The sequence below is a fragment of the Rana temporaria genome, chromosome 10 (genome assembly GCF_905171775.1).
Source record: "Rana temporaria chromosome 10, aRanTem1.1, whole genome shotgun sequence".
Taxonomy (NCBI): domain Eukaryota; kingdom Metazoa; phylum Chordata; class Amphibia; order Anura; family Ranidae; genus Rana; species Rana temporaria.
Window position 1 is genome coordinate 72,042,597 of NC_053498.1, and position 21,846 is coordinate 72,064,442.

At 42.8% G+C, this 21,846-nt stretch overlaps 1 protein-coding gene across 3 annotated transcripts in view; it reads right to left on the minus strand.

Moving 5' to 3' along the window:
• Positions 1 to 21,846, minus strand: part of ANAPC4 (anaphase promoting complex subunit 4) — a 90,947-nt gene that overhangs the window by 3,959 nt on the left and 65,142 nt on the right. For all 3 annotated transcript variants that reach the window (XM_040325447.1, XM_040325449.1, XM_040325448.1), the window contains exons 20-27: positions 19,969 to 20,025; positions 18,392 to 18,485; positions 14,224 to 14,321; positions 14,084 to 14,145; positions 6,008 to 6,046; positions 5,796 to 5,897; positions 5,314 to 5,388; positions 1,280 to 1,450 (exon numbers count right to left, since the gene is read on the minus strand). In XM_040325447.1, coding sequence (XP_040181381.1) covers positions 1,280 to 1,450; positions 5,314 to 5,388; positions 5,796 to 5,897; positions 6,008 to 6,046; positions 14,084 to 14,145; positions 14,224 to 14,321; positions 18,392 to 18,485; positions 19,969 to 20,025 — 698 coding nt within the window. The remainder of the gene's footprint in view (positions 1 to 1,279; positions 1,451 to 5,313; positions 5,389 to 5,795; positions 5,898 to 6,007; positions 6,047 to 14,083; positions 14,146 to 14,223; positions 14,322 to 18,391; positions 18,486 to 19,968; positions 20,026 to 21,846) is intronic.

The following is a 21,846-nucleotide window of genomic DNA, read 5'->3' on the forward strand; positions in this document are numbered from 1 at the left end:
AATGAACTTTCATTTTCAGGAACCTTTTCACCTGTCCTTGAATGTAGTTTTCAGAAGATTCTCCACATGCATTTTTGCTACAGCTTTATCAACATATTTCACACACTTTATTACAATGTTATCTATTAAATTATAATACGCCACCTTGGCCAACAGTTTTGCTTTTTTTTTTATACTGGATGTAGTTATAGATTCTGCAATAGAATAGGTTTGCTTAAGATAGAACTAAAGGCAAAACGTTTTAGTTTTGGAGAGTGGAGAATAATTACAACACCTGTCAGGGTCTAATTGCCCCTTTGCCCCCTCTCGATTTGTCATATTTCTGCAGGTAAAATGTGCATTTATTTATTTTGGAGCCTGTAAAGCTTTGCACCAGAGATCGGCAGATCGCTGGTGCCATGTAGGTCTCCTCCAGATCTGTTAGAGTATCTGGGTGCCCGTACATCCGTTATGGGCCAGCAGATACAATCTGGCAGGAAGAATCAATGAACTACCAGGGCGCTCCACAGAGCCGTGGTATTTCATTGAGAACTACAATCTGGCAGCCACAAAGGATGTCAGGGCTTGTGGTTCCATTCACACACAGAGCTATGTGAATGAATGAGGCGGCCATGTGAGCAGAGCGCTGCATGGGGAAACTTCTCCCCGTACTGCTGCCATGAGGGGGAGGGTAAATCACACAGCGGCTGCAGCATTGGAAACATGCGACATGTTTCACCCTAAAAACATGTGGAAAGTGTAACATGTTCCCAAAAGGTGAACTTATTCCTTAACACCAAAAGTTAAATTAAAAAAGAAATCCTAAATTTTAGGTTGTCCCCAGAACAGAAACCAAGGGGAAAACTTTCAATAGTTCTGGTGACAGCCAGGGATTCCCTCAGGAATTCTCTCACTTTCTGTTCTGGCGATTGGTCAGTAAATGAAAGGAAATCTCTCCAAAAGGGACACAGATGGCAAAAAACCTGACAAAACCGATAACCCTCCTTTAGAGTCCTTTTACACTCACAGCGCCCAGGCGTCAGCAGTAACCCCCGCTAGTGACCGAAAAAGGCTAAAAGCACCAGCAAAAGCTGGGGCGCTCCAGGAGGGGTGTATACAACCCCCCTAAAGCGCCTCAAAGAAGCTGCTTGCAGGACTTTTTTTTTTTTACCTCCTGCTAGCGCACCACTCCAGTGTGAAAGCCCTTGGGAGATATATATATATTTTACCCATAGCCACCCAGATTTTATCGAGGTGGGAAGCAAAGTGCTCATATGACACAGACAATTTAACTGCTTACCTCCTATTTTTGTCCCTGATGAACTGATAGTCTCTCTCTTCATCAGAGAACACAGAAGACAAAGACATCTGGGCCAATATTCTGTCTTTTCCCTCAGTTGCTGTGTTATCTTTTAGTATTACAGTTATAACATCATCTTCAAAGAAACGTGCATCAAGACAGCTGTAGTGACTAAGCAGAAAAAGCGATTATCAATGATTATCAATTTATCTAGTGTACATCTTTAATCTTAATGTAGTCTATGCATCAAGATAAAAAACCTTCTGTGCTGCAGCCCCCCCGCCCCACTAATGCTTACCTGAGCCCCATCTTAATCCAGCGATAAGCACGAGTGCCTCGGCCGTCCGGGACTCTCCCTCCTGATTGGCTGAGACACTGCAGCAGCTCCATTGGCTCCCACTGCTGTCATTCAAAGTCAGTTAGTCAAACAGGAGAGCGAGGGGGCAGGACCGAACCACAACACCATGTCTAAACAGACACACAGAGCAATGGCTCGGCTTGGATGCCCCCATAGCATATCTGCTTGCTGTGGGGGCACTCGGCGGGAAGGAGGGGCCAGGAGAGCCAGCGAGGGACCCAAGAAAAGCAAGATCCACGCTGCTCTGTGCAAGCCACTGCACAGAGCAGGTAAGTATAAAATATTTGTTACTTTTATATAAAAAAAACACAAGACTTTAGTATTACTTTAAACTATCCACATCTTTCTTGGTTATTATTTTGGACATCCCGAAGCCAATAAACTTATATTAAAATGTTAGCTCACTTTACCATCTGTGCTATCTCTCCCCCATCTCCCAGACCCTGGGATCTATATATATAAAACTCAACGTGTGTGTGTGTATGTATGTATGTTCCAGCATCACGTCCAAACGGCTAAAGATATTAACATGAAACTTGGCACACATGTTACTTATATGTCAGCAACAAACATAGGATAGGTGGTTTAACCCTTACCCACCCCCATTTGCCATGGTCGGGGTTTTCCTTTAAAGTCCCATTCAACTCTATGGGAAATACATGTTACTTCATAACTTCCAAACGGCTGTAGATATTTCGATAACACTTGGTCACATGTTACTTATATGTCCACTTAAAGTATAGGATAGTTAATTTATCCCTTAACTACCCCCATTTGTGAGGGTCGGGGTTTTTGTTTAAAGTCCCATGCAAATCAATGGGAAATGTATGTTCCCACATAACTTCTGTACGCCTGGAGATATTTCAATAATACCTGGTACACATATTACTTATATGCCAAATAAAAATATATGACAGTTACCTACACCCTTATATAAAAGATGGGTATATTTATATTACTATGATTTTCCTCCCCAAAAGGTTAAGATAGGAAGACCGGGCAACGCCGGGTATTCAGCTAGTCACTTATAAAACACATCCATGACCCAGGCACTTCTCTTGCATTTGGTGAGTGCGTTTTAGAGGGGTAAGGGGTCTTTACTGGTGGGGAGGGAGGGGGTTTGTACCGGGAGGGGTTCTGTGCAAAAAGTGGGAATTGGGAATTTTGGCCGAGTACTGTACTGTAGAGGATATGGGCTTGGAAGGGGGTGTCCTTTTTATGTTGTGTAATGTACACTGGCTTGTGTGATAAGCATGCCCAAGACCTGCACCCTGTGCATCACACATTGCACATTGTGCACTCTAGGAGCCTTCACCCTGCGCATCGCATAGTCCTAAACCCTGCATTCTGCGTGTCACATACTCCCAAGCCCTACACTTTGTGTCATACACACCTGAAGACTGCGTAATAGACACTATGATGTACATTTCATACTGCTGATCACTGCACACTGTACATGGGGCTTTATATGATATACCCCTGGCCCCTGTACTCCAAGTACATTATATACTCTTCTGTAAGGTACACTGTGTGCAGAAAGGCACATGTAATGGAAGGATTTAATTTATTTTTTAGACACAATAATTAAGGCATTTTATGCTGACAGAAGGCATATGGGTTTTCTGTGAACAGGTTCAGGTTTTATTTAACCATGCCCCTTTAAGCCCCCCTAACTGTTAGCACCATGTGGCGAAACCCGGTTTTTCACAATCCTAGCAATGCCGAATGCACAAATATTTTTAGTTACTCATTTGCAGCACAGGAGGCTTGAATCTTAGGACACTGTAATCTGCACTTCTGGTAGTGGTTGTCTCTGGTGCTGCCCCTCCTGCAAGTTCCTATTTTCCCTTAACTATGACAGACAGTTTTACTGATCAAACGGCATATATATATATATATATACAGTATATGAGGAGTCAGGACCATCAATCCACACAGGAAGTGCTGAACATCTCTAACTCTGTAATTCAAATTCCTTGAAGCTGAACTCTGAGCACAAAAACTTCACTTGAATATTTTCCTCAACAGCCACAAAAGATAAAAATAGAATTTTTAGTTTACCTGTAAAATATATTTTTTTATTACATAATGGGATACAGCAACGTCAGTAATCCTTACAAACAGGTTATGTGCCACCTACATGTGCAGCCTCATGCGCCCATTTGTGCAGCCTCATCAGCGCACATCAATAAAGAAGAAAAGGTACTTATTTGCAAAAGTTTATAACTAAATAAATATATATATATTTTTAAAACATTTTGGCCCAGATTCACAGAGAGTGGGCGCACATTACGCCGCGGTAGCGCAAATAATATACGCTACGCCAACGCAGCGCAGAGAGGCAAGCATGGAATTCACAAAGCCAGTGCTCCCAAAACTGCGCTGGGTTTCGAAGGCGTACGCCGGCGTAGGTGGAAGTGGGCGTGAGCCATGCAAATGAGACGTGACCCCATGCAAATGATGGGACGAGCGCCAGACAGTTACGTATCATGAACTGCGCTTGCGCCGGGACGTGGAAGCATCCCTCTGCGCATGCTCACAACCACGTCAAAACAACTGCCTAAACTACGCCGGATCACTGCCTACGGCGTGAACGTAACCTACGCCCAGCCAGACACACGTCCAACGTAAAATACGCCGGCTTGAGTTCCCTGGTGCAGCCCTTTGCATGTCTGCTGCTGGGTTACACCTCCTTTATGGGGCTTAACTTTACGCCGGACGTTCAACTTACGTGCACATCGCGTAGCCTGCGTCGGGCGCACGTACGTTCGTGAATCGCCGTATTTCCCTCATTTGCATATTTGAATCACAAATCAATTGAAGCGCCACATGCCTCCAGCCTAAATGTGCGCCCATGCTACGCCGGCGTAGGCAAGTTACGTCGGCGGGATGAAGCCTATTCGTCGGCGTATCTTGTTCTACGTCGGCGTAAGTGCTTTGTGAATCCGGGCCATTCTTTTTCCATTTCTTTAGCAAAAAATGAAAACCCCCAGTGGTGATTAATTACCACCAAAAGAAAAGTCTGTTAAAAAAAAAAGGAAGATAAAAATGTCATATGGGTAGTGTTTCATGACTGCGCAATTGTCATTCAAAGTGCATAAGCTTTGTTCTATTTACATCTGGAGATCTGTCCAGTAAGTTTGTTGTTTTTTCGAAAACAACAAACTCTCTCCCAGATGTATCAGTTGTAGAGATGCGACAAACCATTTACCACTGGCAGGGGGAGGGCTTACAATGATCAGCTTTATTTATGTAAAATCTTTATCCCAAAAAAAAAAAAAGACAGGTACAACCGATGTAAGAGGATTGGTTTAATCTCTCTGTATCACCTGAGGCCAATCACTTCACTGGGTATATGGAAGGCTTTACAACCAATTTAAATATGCTAGTCCATCTAACAACACTACCCTCCCCCAGACTGACAATGCTTCCTCAAACTCCCAATGTGCGTTTGGGGACCCGCACCTGCATGTCATATTGGGACAGATGCTCGATCTGTGCAGCCGCTTGCCCCAAAAGACTTCTATGGACTTCAGGCAGAGAGAAGCATGCAACACCTGTGCATTGGGAAGACATGGTCCTGCATGGGGTATGCAGTCAAGGGCCCTGTGTGAATGGACCCTTAGAAGGTCTGGTGATTTCTGCATAGGAAGTTATGCAGCCATTTTATAGTTACCATTTTTCTGGATTGTCATCTGTGCTGCTGTTTACTGAGTTTCCAAACTCAACTGCCAAAAAATCATTTGTAACTCTAGAATAAAAAAAAAAAAAGGCAAAAACATTAGTCTCTCAAGGATACAATACAGCTCGACACCACTCCTAACAGGCTATAGAAATTATATATCGCAGGTCAATGCTTTGTATTCAAATGTTTCACCAGTAGATGGAGCTCTAGGCTTCTTTTCATGTGATCTCTTTAGAAAGCACATAATGTTGTTGGGGTGCATCTTATAATAAATGTTCATCATTAGAAAAATTGGTTGTAAATTAATAGTAAAATTGGTCACCTTGTAAACTCAAATAAAATAAAACTGACCTCAAACTACTACAGTTTCCCTTTAATAACCATCCTACTGCCGGCAGATTCATACAGGTATGCTAAAAGCATGATGCAAAACACAATGAATAGTAAGCAATGTAAATAAGTTCTTGCAATACCTTGTTGTATCTGTTGGTTGCTTAAAAACGAACATTTTTGATTCTGAGCTTTCCAACATGCGAAAAATCACATAATGTAGATTCTGCGATTTGTCATTCCAGCTGAAGATATAAAAAAAAAACGTTGGACAGAACATTGAATTAATTATATGTAATATAAATGTATATTACAATCTACATGCTACAACATTGAACAAACAAATAATTCTTACAGAAAAGGCAGGGAAATCAATCGCGGACATGATTCTTCGCTGTAAAAAAGAAAAGAATTTCATTAATAATCGATGAAAAGAAAGAATTTAATAAATATCAATGAAAGTAAAGATGGTGGCCTCTATAAATACAACATTCATCTGCCACTGATCTCTACCAATCAAATTTCCAGAATAAAAATGTACTTAGCCAAATAACTAATTCCACCCATAGGTGCTCCCTGTGGGGTTTTTTTTCCTTTTCAATTGTTTACAATCTGTACTTCTAATCACAGCTAATATTTAGCACATATTTATGGCTGTAGTCCATGGGGCAGATTCAGATAGAGATACGACGGCGTATGTCCTGATACGCCGTCGTATCTCTGAGTTCCGTCCGTCGTATCTATGCGCCCGATTCATAGAATCAGGTTACGCATAGATCTCCCTAAGATCCGACAGGTGTAAGTGACTTACACCGTCGGATCTTAGGCTGCAATCTCATGCTGGTCGCTAGGTGGCGCTTTTGTTTGTATACGCGAGGAATATGCAAATTAAGAGTTACGCCGATTCAGAAACGAACGCCTGCCCGGCGCTTTTTTTTTACGTTGTTTGCGTTCGGCTTTTTCCGGTGTATAGTTACCCCTGCTATATGCGGCGTATCCTATGTTAAGTATGGCCGTCGTTCCCGGGTCGAATTTTGAATTTTTTACGTCGTTTGCGTAAGTCGTTCGCGAATACGGATGGACGTAATTTACGTTCACGTCGAAAACAATTACGTCCTAGCGACGTCATTTGGAGCAATGCACGCTGGGAAATTTAGAGGACGGCGCATGCGCAGTTGGTTCGGCGCGGGGACGCGCCTGATTAAAATTTTACACGCCCCCTAGCCGCGGAATTTCAATTCCGCCGGGGGATTTACGATACGCCGCCGCAAGTTTAGAGGCAAGTGCTTTCTGAATAAAGCACTTGCCTCAAAAACTTGCGGCGGCGTATCGTAAATCAGATCTAAAGATCCGCTAACCTATCTGAATCTGGCCCCGTGTATTCACATACTTTTTCTGCATTTGCAAAGTTTTTACAATCTCCCAGTGTGGGGATTTGTGATATTTATTAATTTCTTTCATTTATTAATTTCTTACATTTTGGTGTCACTATCATTTTTTTCACTTATTATTGTTTTTGCGCTGTACTTTATATTTTAACACGTTTTCTAAATTTGTATCTACAATTTTTGGTACTGGAGGCATTCACGTATTTGGTTTAGCGCAGAGTTTTTTCCAATTTTTTTTCATAATATTTAGCACACTCTCCTTTATCAAAAAACATACACCTAAGCTACAATAAAACAAAATTCAGTATTCAAATATGTAACTAAACAATGTGCTTCTTCGCCACAGTGCAATCTAATATATCAAACCCCATAAATCCCACACCCTGTGCAAACAGACAACCCACCACAATGTAATGACCTTCTTGTTACAAAAAGGTCTAAACACAAAAATGATTTCCTCTTTAAGCTTTTTTCATGCTTCCGTGGATGGCAATAACTTTCCTGCTACAGAAATCTCTGCCAGCATTTATATAAAATCCACCCCTTCTCTGAACTTGTATCCTCTTGTCTTGCCAACTTACAAATAATAAGGTGCAATAAACAAAATCAAACAATAGTGAATGTTTAACCGCTTCAGCCCGGAACATTTTGGTGGTCAAAGACCAGGCCACTTTTTAGGATTTGCCACTGCGTCGCGGTCGTGCGACGTGGCTCCCAAACAAAATTGATGTCCTTTTTTTCCCCACAAATAGAGCTTTCTTTTGGTGGTATTTGATCACCTCTGCGGTTATCATTTTTTGCACTATAAACAAAAAAAAGAGCGACAATTTTGAAAAAAAAAAATCTATATTTTTGCTATAATAAATATCCCCAAAAATATATATATAAAAATTTTTTTTTTTTCACAGTTTAGGCCGATACGTATTCTTCTACATATTTTTGGTAAAAAAAAAAAACGCAATAAGCTTTTATTGATTGGTTTGCGCAAAAAGGTGTAGCGTCTACAAAATAGGGGACTGTTTTATGGCATTTTTTGTTGCCTACAACAGTGTATCAAGTGAATTACTAAATTGCCATGATCTGTTCACAAAAAATGACAAATAATAAATGGTGCAAAAAGTCACGTCTCATTTGCATGGCTCACGCCCACTTCCACCTACGCCGGCGTACGTCTTCGAAACCCAGCGCAGTTTTGGGAGCACTGGCTTTGTGAATTCCATGCTTGCCTCTCTGCGCTGGCGTAGCGTACATTGTTTGCGCTACGGCGGCGTAATGTGCGCCCGCTCTCTGTGAATCTGGGCCTAAATGCTTACATGCATGTTAGACATAGCAAACTCAGCTGGTCATCATTGTCCCATTGCTGGACATATTCTCTCATATGTGCATTGTGTTGGCAGAATCTCAAATACACAGTGGCTGTTCCCACCTATAGGGAACATCTATAAATGAAAATCATGCCTAAATAGTACCATAAAAACCCTACACCTTACCTTTTGTATTTAACCACTTAAGGACCGGACCAATATGCTGCCTAAAGACCCAAGGTGTTTTTACAATTTGGCACTGCGCTGCTTTAACTGATAATTGCGCGGTCATGCAATGTTGTACCGAAACAAAATTTGCATCCTTTTCTTCCCACAAATAGAGCTTTATTTTGATGGTATTTGATTGCCGCTGCGATTTTTATTTTTTGCCATATAAAACGGAAAAAGACCGAAAATTTTGAAAAAAATTATTTTTCTTATAACAAAAAGTAAAAAATATCGAATAAACAAAATTTTAGTCAAACATTTAGGCCAAAATGTATTCAGCCACATGTCTTTAGTAAAAAAAAAAATCGCAACAAGCGTATATTTATTGGTTTTCGCAAAAGTTAAAGCGTCTACAAACTAGGGTACATTTTCTGGAATTTACACAGCTTTTATTTTATGACTGCCTATCTCATTTCTTGAGGTGCTAAAATGGCAGGGCAGTACTAAACCCCCCCCCCAAATGACCCCATTTTGAAAAGTAGACACCCCAAGGAAACTGCTGAGAGGCATGTTGAGTCCATTGAATATTTTTTTTTTTTTGTCCCAAGTGATTGAATAATGACAAAAAAAATAAATAAAAAAAAATTACAAAACGTTGTCACTAAATGATATATTTCTCACACATGCCACGGTTATATGTGGAATTGCACCCCAAAATACATTCTGCTGCTTTTCCTGAGTACGGGGATACCACATGTGTGGGACTTTTTGGGAGCCTAGCCGCGTACGGGACCCCGAAAACCAAGCACCGCCTTCAAGATTTCTAAGGACATAAATTTTTGATTTCACTCACACAAATCTTGAAGGCGGTGATTGGTTTTTGGGGCCCCGTACGCGGCTAGGCTCCCGAAAAGTCCCACACATGTGGTATCTCCGTACTCAGGAGAAGCAGCAGAATGTATTTTGGGGTGCAATTCCACATATAACCATGGCATGTGTGAGAAATATATCATTTAGTGACAACGTTTTGTAATTTTTTATTTTTTTGGTCATTATTCAATCACTTGGGGCAAAAAAATTAAATATTCCATAGACTCAACATGCCTCTCAGCAAATAGCTTGGGGTGTCTTCTTTCCAAAATGGGGTCATTTGGGGGGGTTGTGTGCCATCTTGGCAATTCCACATATAACCATGGCATGTGTGAGCAATATATCATTTAGTGACAACTTTGTGCAAAAAAAAAATCAGTTTATCATATTCCCGCAACTTGTGTCAAAATATAAAATGTTCCATGGACTCGACATCCCTCTCAGAAAATAGCTTGGGGTGTCTACTTTCCAAAATGGGGTCATTTGGGGGGGGTTTTGTGCTATTTTGGCATTTTATGGCCTTCGAAACTGTGATAGGTAGTGAGGAGTGAAATCAAAGATTTACACCGTTAGAAAGCCTGAAGGCGGTGATTGGTTTTTGGGGTCTCGTACGCGGCTAGGCTCCCAAAAAGTCTCACACATGTGGTATCCCCGTACTCAGGAGAAGCAGCAGAATGTGTTTTGGGGTGTAATTCCACATATGGGGGGAGTATGCTTTGCACGTGGGTGTAAGCGTTACTGGCACTAACTAGCTACCTAGCGGCACCAGCGACACTAATACAGCGATCAGAAAAACGATCGCTTAGTGACGCTGGCAATAGGGGGGTGAAAGGGTTAACTCTAGGGGCAATCAGGGGTTAAAACCTTTATTAGAAAATGTATGGGGGTACCTAACGCTATAAAAACCTGGCGGGCGAACCTCAAAAAAAAACTAGCTACCTAGTGGCACGAGCGACACTAATACAGCGATCAGAAAAACGATTGCTTAGTGACGCTGGCAAAAGGGGGGGTGAAAGGGTTAACTAGGGGGTGATCAAGGGGTTAAAAGTGTTAGGTCCAGGGTAGCCCCCTACCCCCCCCCCCATAAAGGTTTTAACCCCTTGATCACCCCCTAGTTAACCCTTTCACTCCCCTTTTGCCAGCGTCACTAAGTGATCGTTTTTCTGATCGCTGTATTAGTGTCGCTCGTGCCGCTAGGTAGCTAGTTTTTTTTTGAGGTTCGCCGCCATGTTTTTATAGCGTTAGGTACCCCCATACATTTTCTAACGCTATAAAAACATGGCGGCGAACCTCAAAAAAAACTAGCTACCTAGTGGCACGAGCGACACTAATACAGCGATCAGAAAAACGATTGCTTAGTGACGCTGGCAAAAGGGGGGTGAAAGGGTTAACTAGGGGGTGATCAAGGGGTTAAAACCTTTATTGGGGGGGATAGGGGGCTACCCTGGACCTAACACTTTTAACCCCCTTGATCACCCCCTAGTTAACCCTTTCACCCCCCCTTTTGCCAGCGTCACTAAGCAATCGTTGTTCTGATCGCTGTATTAGTGTCGCTCGTGCCACTAGGTAGCTAGTTTTTTTTTGAGGTTCGCCGCCATGTTTTTATAGCGTTAGGTACCCCCATAAATTTTCTAACGCTATAAAAACATGGCGGCGAACCTCAAAAAAAAAATAGCTACCTAGTGGCACGAGCGACACATACATATAAAACAGCGATCAGAAAAACGATCGCTTAGTGACGCTGGCAAAAGGGGGGTGAAAGGGTTAACTAGGGGGTGATCAAGGGGTTAAAACCTTTATTGGGGGGGGGGGGGGTAGGGGGCTATCCTGGACCTAACACTAACTGCCTGACACTAAGACTAAATGCAGTGATCAGTAAATGATCACTGCTATTTAGTGACAGTGGGGGGGGGGGGGGGGGGGGGGGGGGGGGGGGGGGGGGGGTTGTGTGCCTATGTGTATAGGTGTCAGTGTAGTGCTTGTGTACTCACTGTGTGATGTCTCCGCTCCTCCGCCGGACGAATATACCGGCGGGAGGAGCGGTGACATCACTTCCTCCTCTGCCTGTGTTTACAATGCAGGCGGAGGAGGGCGGGGGAGGACGCGCATTGGCTGAGAGCGATCCGGAGGGGGCGGACAAAAACGAACTGCCGCCCCCTCATCCCGGATCGCTCCTGAAGCCAACCGGACCACCGCAAGTACCGGGGGGGGGGGGGTCCCGATCGGACCCCCGACCCACATCAAGCAGAGCACGTACAGGTACGTTGATGTGCCTGTCCGTGCCATTCTGCCGACGTAAATGTACATGCGGCGGTCCGGAAGTGGTTAATTGCCCTTTAAAATAGCAGGGCACTTCTGTGAATACATCGTAATAGCCATTTATGTGCAGACACTGTTGTCTCTGACTGCTAGTCTCACAAATATGCTGAGCTTGTGCACTCAACTTCTTTGGTCGACCATGGCGAGGCCTGTTCTGAGTGGAACCTGTAATGTTAAACTGCTGTATGGTCTTGGCCACCGTGCTGCAGCTCAGTTTCAGGGTCTTGGCAATCTTCTTATAGCCTATAGGCCATCTTTATGTAGAGCAACAATTCTTTTTTTTCAGATCCTCAGAGTTACATAGTTAGTCAGGTTGAAAAAAGACACAAGTCCATCCAGTTCAACCACAAAAAAATAAACAAACAAAATAAAAAACACAGTACAATCCCATACACCCAACTCCATACCCACAGTTGATCCAGAGGAAGGCAAAAAAAAACAGCAGAGCATGATCCAATTTGCTACAGCAGGAGAAAAAATTCCTTCCTGATCCCCCGAGAGGCAATCGGATTTACCCTGGATCAACTTTACCTACAAATCTTAGTACTCAGTTGTATTATGTACATTTAGGAAAGTATCCAGATCTTTCTTAAAGCAATCTACTGAGCTGGCCAGAACCACCTCTGCATGGAGTCTATTCCACATTTTCACAGCTCTTACTGTGAAGAAACCTTTCCGTATTTGGAGATTAAATCTCTTTTTCTCTAGTCGTAAAGAGTGCCCCCTTGTCCTCAGTGTTGAGCGTAAAGTGAATAACTCAACACCAAGTGTTCACTATATGGACCCCTTATAAATTGGTGCATGTTGATCATACCCCCCCCCCCCCCCCCTTATTCTCCTCTTCTCAAGAGAGAATAAATTCAGTTCCTCTAATCTTTCCTCATACCTAAGCTCCTCCATGCCTCTTATCAGGCATGGAGGATTTCTTTGCTATGAGGTGCCATGTTGAACTTCCAGTGACCAGTATGAGAGAATGAGAGCGATGACACCAAATTTAGTACACCTGCTCCCCATTCACACCTGAGACCTTGTAATACTAACAAGTCACATAACACAGGTGAGGGAAAATGGCTAATTGGGCATTTTCACTTAGGGCCCTTTCAGTAATGATCCGCCTCCGTGTGTCCGTAAGCTCAGCGGGAATCGCTCCGTATATCCCCGCTGAGCCGGCAGCTGACAGGGCGGTCCCCGCACACTGTGCAGGGACTGCCCTGTCTTTTCTCCGCTCTCCCCTATGGGGGGATCGGATGAACACGGACCGTGTGTCCGTGTTCATCCGATCCGCAGGCGGAAGAAAAAATAGGGTTTTCTTCCGTCTGCAAAATCAGATCTTTGCGGAGGCGGGTGATTATGGGTGTCAGCGGATGTTCATCTGCTGACACCCGCAATCACATAGGGACCAATGTATGTCCCTTTTTCATCCGCAAACGAATGGATGAAGAAGCGGATATACGGTCCGCACGTCTGAAAAGGGCCTTAGGGGTGAACTCACTTATGTTGCCAGCGGTTTAGACATTAATGGCTGTGTGTTGAGTTTTTTTGAGGGGACAGCAAATTTACACTGTTATACAAGCTGTACACCCATTACTTTACATTGTAACAAAAAGTTATGTCTTCAGTGTTGTCAAATGAAAATATATAATAAAATATTTACACAAATGTGAGGGGTGTACTCACTTTTGTGAGATATTGTGTGTATATATATATATATATATATATATATATATATATATATATATATATATATATATATATATATATATATATACACATACACACACACACATACACACATGGCAGGGGGACATGTCTTGGGGGGTCTGATCGAGGAAGGAGGAAGTCAAAAATCTTCCTCTTTTCCCCAGGATTCTCTCTTCTCTCCCCGGTTCACCACCTCTGAGCTGGTGAATCTGTAAGGGTAAATTCTGACACAGATCACCAGTAAAGTGCCAAGATAGCAGCTTCATAAACTGGCCATTTCTGTGTCAGTCAGTTACAGCTATTCGCAGTGTGTGGAGATAATCGGGGGAGAACATGTTTTCCCCCAATCATCTCCTAGGGATCACCACTGTTCACAGTTTACTAAATGGACACCTTGGTGATGTTACTCCTCTGCTACTACTGTAGAGGAAGTTTTACCCTAGGATATGCAGTGCATGATTTCCCCGCTTTTGCAGCATATGTTTTATGGATGTGTGCTTTAAAAAACACTTTGGCATCTTCTGTTATAATCCCTCACCAGTCATCAGATCACCAATCAGTTTAGCGTACAGTTCCTCTATAAATATTTCTTTACAAAGCATCATTATTTGTTTTTTGTAATATCCTGAGCTGCCAAATACGTTAAGTAATTAGAAGAAAATATATATCCACCAAACTTACCTTTTGGATGCATGATAAAGAGGAATGCACAATTTTTGTTGAATAGATTTCCCTATAACATCCTGCAAAACAATTAAAAACTTTGGTATGTTGCATCAAATTTCAACAAAAGCACAGAATACATAAAAACAGTGACTTACGGCAGGTTTTGTCAGGCATCTATCAATAACAGCTTCCATCTGCCGTTTCACAAAATGAAGTGACTTTTCTATATAGGAAGGAAACAGTAATGGGCTTTCTAGAAGGAAGGAAAAGCAGCATTAGGTCCGCATCACATTGCTATTTATAAACAGTTCAATAACAGATTCAAATACTTATTCTTAAAAGTTAAAAAACAACTACTACTGTAGCATATGTTTAAATTGAAGCACTTGGCATAAGTCTCCAACCTCTGCTTATCCTCACTTCCAAATGCCAGGACCAAACAGATAAAACTAAGATGAATGTTTCCCTCTGCAGTTGCAAGCTAGATTTAAGCTTTTGTTTGACATTATACAGGTATATGTGTCACCCTCTACCCAGGAAAGGGACAACCAATTTATGAACAGTTGTACCAGATGTGCAGACTGGTATAAACCTGCCATGTTATAATCCCACATGCCTAGGAGTGCATTAAATGCAGCTTATTTCCATGGAAACAATGGGGGGGAAAAATCTGTCTGTGCCACACAATCCAAAAAAAAAAAAGATAACCTTCATAAAACAACATATTTATTTCCATATCAATCAATCAGGTAGAAAAACATGTGTAATCAGCTACAATCAAATATCATAACTGTGCATCTGGAAATTCATCAAAGGTGGTGGGATCGACACATTTTTCTTCAAAATGCTTCCTCAGGATCCACCTTTGTAATGTTGCAGCTGGCAAATGACGACTGCTATGTCTTCTTTAGGAATAAATGGAATAAGTCTGCGTAATAAGCGTAGCAGATGGTGTGATCCGCTGACTACTGACCCTATTTGTGCATCCATTGTCATGTGGGTGTCAAATAAGACCCCGAGACTTTTGACTTTGGTGCTGGGGGGTGATGATTTTTCCTAGAATGGGCGGAGGTGTCCAGGTTGTTGCAGGTTGATTCTTCCGATTGGCGTGAAACAGGAGAAGTTCTGTTTTTGAGCCGTTGAGTTTAAGATAACTCTTTGTCATCCAGTTCTCTATCAAAGAAAGACATTTTTCTAGATTGAGATGGTGATCCTTTTTGTTGTAGATACGAAAATACAATTGTGTGTCATCCGCATAGGAATGGTAGAGCAGCTTTTGGCTGCTGATAATTTCAAAAAGATGGCGAAGATAGATATTAAACAGCACCGGCGACAGAAGTGATCCTTGAGGGACTCCGCATGACACCGTGCGTTTTTCAGAAGTGAATGGTCCCAGTTTCACTACTTGTGATCAGTTTTCCAAAAAGGAGGAGAACCAGGGCAAGTCACATTCCGCGATCTTGGCTACTTCAGCTAGCCGAATTAGCAATAGTTTGTGGTCAACCATATCAAAAGCTGCGCTAAGGTCCAACAGTACTAGAAGACAAGGTTCTCCTTCGTCTGCGGCCTCAAGAGCATCATCCCATATTTTGAGCAATGCTGTTTCCGTCCCGTGTCCTGGACGGAAACGCGATTGATAAGGATCGAGCAAATTATGGGTGTCTAAATGCTGTTGCAGCTGTTGTACCACCACTTTCTCCATTACCTTGGAGAAAACGTTCAAGGGCTGTTATGGGACGACGATGTTCAGGGTCTTTGGGGTCAAGGGTGGGTTTCTTTAAGATGGGATTGATTATCCCTTGTTTCAACAGGGAGGACACTATGCCTTCCCTGAATGACTGGTTAATCAGCTGCTTGATGGGTGGTGCCAAAATATCGGCACAGTTTGGTGGGGATAATATCGTTAGGCGCTGTGCTATTTCGCAGAGTGCAGATAATATTTTTAGTGGCATCCAGGGAGACGGGTTTTAGAGTAAACATTGTTACTTGGGCCTGATTCCTGTGGTGATTGGGCTGGGGACTGCTTATGGGGTTGAGGGGGGTACTGTTTTGCAGAATGCTTACACGGATCCTTTCAATTTCGTTCACGAAATGGTCCGATAATTCATTGCAAAATTCTTGGGTATCAGAATTGGGGGCTTCAAGACAGGCTGGGTTCAGTAAAGTTCCTCAGCAGAAGCCACCCATGTTGTCATTTATTGCTATGCAGTTCCCAGTTGCGGTGACTGAGGCTTCACGTACACGGGACGCTGTTCAACCTCTCCTGAACAAATTAACTTGACAGCTAGAAACCGGCGTCTAAAAATGTCTGTTTAGCCGCGTTTACATGCCGAGTTTGTGGTTGAAGCGTTTGAAAAGAAAATATATTTTTTTTATTGATTTTTTGGTTAAAATGAAAAACGTCTGTAAACGAAACGCTGCTTAATGCGAGTTACTACGCTTGAAATGCCTCAAAACACAGCTTCTGAACACATTTTTTGGGGTTCCAGAAAAAGCCTCTAAACTCAAATGCCTAGAAACTACTAAAAACGACCCTGTGTACATGGACTGATAAGATAACAGAGGAGAGTTCAGGAGCAGTTGAAAAAAAGCCCAACTGCTCCTAAACGTGCGTTTACCAGCAGCAGTGTACATGAGGCCTGAGACTACTGGAATATTTCTACCAAATACAATATTTTCCTTTAGAGGGGCCTCACTATGTCAGATCTATTTCCCTTGTTAGATATATTATCGGCATGGCAGCTGTGGGTGAGGCTCAGCATAGTAATGATGACATGGTGAGGCAGCAGGAAAGGAAACTGTTGGTAGGTATCAGGAATTTTATCAGGGAGTTCCAAATAATGGGATAAGCTGAAGTCCTAGAGGTGAGAATGGTAGATCACAAGGCAGCTAGAGGACAGGAAGTCCTGGAAGGAGCAAAATGATGGGTGATATTTTGAGATGTGGTTAATGATGTATTTGGGGACAGTGTTTTATATGATGTTAGTGTAGCGCCCTGCTCCTGTTGAACAGGCACTGCTGTAAATTTAGAGGGGGCCCGAGTCGTTATTTGGCCCAGACAAGTGTAATTATGGGCAATTTAGCCTCTGTTCCAGCCATGGCTGTGCTGGGAGTAACCACCACTGTTCGTTATTACCATGCCAGGCCAAGGGTGGCAGCAGTAGAGTCAGGGTGTATTGGGTGTTCCCCTCAAAAGCGAATCAGTGGGAGTGATTGCCCCGCTGTGCATGCTGGGGAGGGGTACTTAAGGAGCAGACGTCATTGGCGTGGGATCCGTTGTACGCGCCTTGTGACCCACCTGGCCTGGGGTTGCGTGTTCCTGAATCCTGAATCTGGGACCACGTTGGTCCGGGGTTGCGGCTTCGCTTGGTAGGCCCAGTAGTCAGACTGGGTCTGCATTTGAAAGGCGATTCTGTGCTGTCTGTCCTGCGGGAGGAAGCCACTTGATGAAGGAAGCCAGGGGAGGACTTATCCTGCAGAGGACCATGCAAGAGGCTGGTATCTTGGGAGAAGGCCTGGAAACTTAAACGAAGGATGCACCATATACTGAGAGGCTTGATGATGGTGGCCTGTCAGATCCAAGTCCTACAAAGGTTAATCTGGAGAGACCTGGGTGCTGAACCCAGTGTCCTTATAAAAGAAGGTCTGTGGCAGAGACTGTACTTTATTCCGTGTGCCATTGCGGCTGCTAGGCCAGTGAGAGGGACCTATCTGGGTGAGCAATACCCACTCTGGCTAGAGTGGCGACGAGAACTGTTTGCTGAAGGCAGGAGTGTTTCCTATTTGTGATTATACACCTAAACCTATTTACCTACCCTTCCACCCCTCCAACTTCTTTTCTACAAAGTTCTACAAATAAATCCTAGAAAAAGAAGTGTATCGTGTGGACATTGGAATTCTTCAAACTATCTTTACCACCCTGGACGGCGAGAAGATAACGGTAACGTGCCACCCAAAAATACTCAGCAGCTCCTTCGGGGGTAGTGCTACATTAGTATTCTGAATCCAACGTTACTTCGATAATTGGTTTGTAGAATATGCCAGCCTTTTTAATAAGAAATTACTGCCTGCATACTGAAAATCAAACCACTCCTTGTGAACTGAGAGTAGCAAATTAGGCACCAGAGCACATGCTGTTATAAGCATGGAATATATTTAGAAGCCAAATATAGAAAATTATTTAAATTTTTTTTTTTTTTTTTAGTCCCAAACACAAAATATAAAACGTAACAAAAAAAACATGAAAACAAGACAGAAAACCCTACACACATTCATGCTATTGCAGGGCAGTAAAAGTTATGCAATGATTACCAGAAAAAATACCTTTCAAGGGTGTACTGTTCTGGAGAAAATTGAACCACTGATTCCCCTCTGTACTGGGTGGAGATAGCAAGTCATCATCTTCATCTTTCAAATACTTAGAAATAGAAAATAAATACGATTTATAAAGAAATAAGGTGATGTTAACTTTCAAAAACAGAGATCAGGGGCTGATCACAAAAGCAATGGAAAAGCTTTTCAGGTCTCCTCTTCTATTCTTTAAAGCGCAATTAAGCCCTTAATAATGAAATTATAAGAAAGTGATGCTGCATGAACGCCTACTATAAGGATCCCATGTGAGGTCTATAAAAACAAACCCACACCTCCCTGCAATAGAAGACACAGCATTATATTACAGTACACTCACACTCCTAGTGGCTTGTGTCTACTACCTTCCCTTTCATTCCAACGTTGCAGCTTCCTTAAAGCAGACAGTCTGTCATTTTCTCAACTTTCCATCTATTAAATCTTCTGCCCTTGTTGTTTTAACTTTGGATAGTAAACCATTTCAGTGGATACCTTATACTGCCCATTTCCTGTTTCTTGTCTGGTAAAAAGCCTAGGCTTATGACATCATGCATAGCTCTCTTTCTCACTCTGGTGAGAGTTTGCCAAGAAGAGAGGGGCATGAGTCACAAAAGGGCCAATGAGAGCTGCAGAGCAGGAGGCGTATGTCCGTGTAAATCCAGGAAGTGAACAGGCAGCGGCGTCAGCTGCCCACTGTTAAAATGGTTGCAGCAGAGGGAGATTTCTACAGCATATTTGGCAAGTACAGAATCACAGTATATATAACATAATATGCAAAGTGGTTGGAGGGAAGCCTCAGAATGGCAAAGATGTTTATATTTCAAATTATGTGAGCAGACTGCAGTTCCTCTTTAAGCTTGTTTGGCATTTGGGACTTCCTGGATTGTCAGATGTCTGTGTCCCCCTCCAAAAAGTGCGTTTCTTCATCTGACTTCTGCAGTGACATATGGATTGGAGAAAGAATGACAGCGGGACAGGAGTGGGAAACAAGCATTCAACACTTCTGAAAGCAATGAAATGCCGAACAAACCTCCAGACACTACAGTGCTGGAACAAAGGGGAGCTGACAAGGGTGACCGAAGAGGTGAGAACACCATGTCTTCTATTGCAAGGAGGTGAAAGTTTAATATCTGCATCTGACAGGGTCTCTTTAAAAAAGCAATGCAAAGAAAGCTTTGTTGCCCCACAACAACTACATTTTGGTTGTTCTTTAAAACAGTTGTTCTCCATTATTGCTTTGCACCCCTACTTTACAAAAAGATTGGTATGAATTGTTTTCAGCTTCTATAGCTAGGCAGCCTAATAAATAATTTTAAGCTGTGTCTGTGCTGTAAACTAGAATTTCTCAGAGCCCAATTGGCAACAGAAGCTAAAATAAATGATCTGTGTGTGTTTGGCTTATATCTGCAAAGATAAAAAAAGGCTTTTTTTTCTGGACATATGCAAATGTGAGATGACAAAGCGGTATTCCACACTCAGGTGTACAAATAAGTTTCACAAAATGCCAACTTGAAAAGTATTCGTGAAATGATCCAGAAGAAAGGATACTTTACCTGGCCAACCCTTTCTATGTTGAAGTATTTGCCTTTCTGGTCATATAGTTCTGGTGCCTAGAAAAACAAAACTACTATGAATGCCAAGAAAAAGGTATACAGGTAGGTCAGTTCTCTTTTCACTGACACACATTAACAACAGTGCAAGACAGGGCATGACTGTGTGCCAAAATCAAAACCCAGCACTGAGGTGACAGGAGAGGAAGGATACTGCCATGGCACCAATTCTCCCTGGTTTCTGAGCAACTTATGTTGGAAAGTGCACAAGTTACGTGTATACACCGTATATAAACAGTTTACACTTATATTAAGCACACAGGCCCGGATTCAAGTAGAGCCGCGTAAAATTGTGCGGGTGTAACGTATCTGATTTACGTTACGCCTCTGCAACTTACACGGGCAAGTGCTGTAATCTCAAAAGCACTTGCTCCGTAAGTTGCGGCGGCGTAGCGTAAATCGGCTGGCGTAAGCCCGCCTAATTCAAATTTGGATCAGGGGGGCGTGTTTTATGTAAAACTACTGTGACCCGACGTGATTGACATTTTTGTGGAACGGCGCATGCGCCGTCCGTGGAATTTCCCATTGTGCATTGCTCCAAAGTACGCCGCAAGGACGTCATTGGTTTGGACGTGAACGTAAATGACGTCCAGCCCCATTCACGGACGACTTACACAAACGACGTAACTTTTTCAAATTTCGACGCGGGAACGACGGCCATACTTAACATTGGCTGCGCCTCATATAGCAGGGGCAACTTTACGCCGGGAAAAGCCTAACGTAAACGTCGTAACTTTACTGCGTCGGCCGCGCGTACGTTCGGGAATTTGCGTATCTAGCTAATTTGCATACTCAACGCGGAATTCGACGGAAGTGCCACCTAGCGGACAAAAAAAATGCAGTTAAGATCCGACAGCGTAAGAGACTTACGCCTGTCGGATCTCATGGATATCTATGCGTAACTGATTCTAAGAATCAGACGCATAGATATGACGGGTCAGATTAAGACTTACGACGGCGTACATGGCGCTGCGCCGTCGTAAGTACTTTGAGAATCTGGGCCATAGTATATTGACTGTACGTGGAAAAAAATGTGATAAGATGGCGCACAATTATTAGGGTGTACACAATAATGGTCAGTGAAATAATGGTATATGGTCCATAAGTAAATAAAAATGAAAATGATCCTAGTTAAGTCCAATGTCCAATAAAAATCCAATCAATAGTCCAAATGCATATAAGCACTAGCGGCAGCAACCCTGAAGCAGGAGCAAGCTCTGAAATATATGTAAAGAAGAAGAAGATGCGCCAATCTAAGTGCAGTAAAAATAGAAAATTTAATAGGAATATGTATCACATACAGCCAAATGGCTACTCGCAAAACTGGAGAGGTACAAGGCATGGTAATGGTAAAAGCAGGTCCGGTGTCACTAAAGGTGCTCCGCGGTCCCTGGTCCTGAACGGAAATCCTCAGCAGGCAGGAGAGCTGGGTTTGATGGAGATCCAGTGTCACTGAGAGCCACGGAAAAGCAGAAAACAGGAAGCGCCGATCAAGACAGCGTGCGTGTCAGCGTGGAGCGCAGCGCTCCGTCGTCGCACCGGAAGTGACGTAGAACGCGGAGCCAGCCAATGGGATGACGCGTTTCACAGCCTCCGCTGTTTCTTCATATATAGTACTGTAATGTACTGTGGACTCCGCCCTGCCTGTTGGTATTCCCACTGTATGTGCATTTGCTAAGGCCTTTTTACCATGCACATTATATTATTTCATGATAGCATAATTTTATTGTTACAAACATCAACACAAGAAAAAAAAAATCACTAAAAAAAGAACATAAGGATAACAGTCCCTCTTATATGGCTTGAGAGACTTTTATCCTT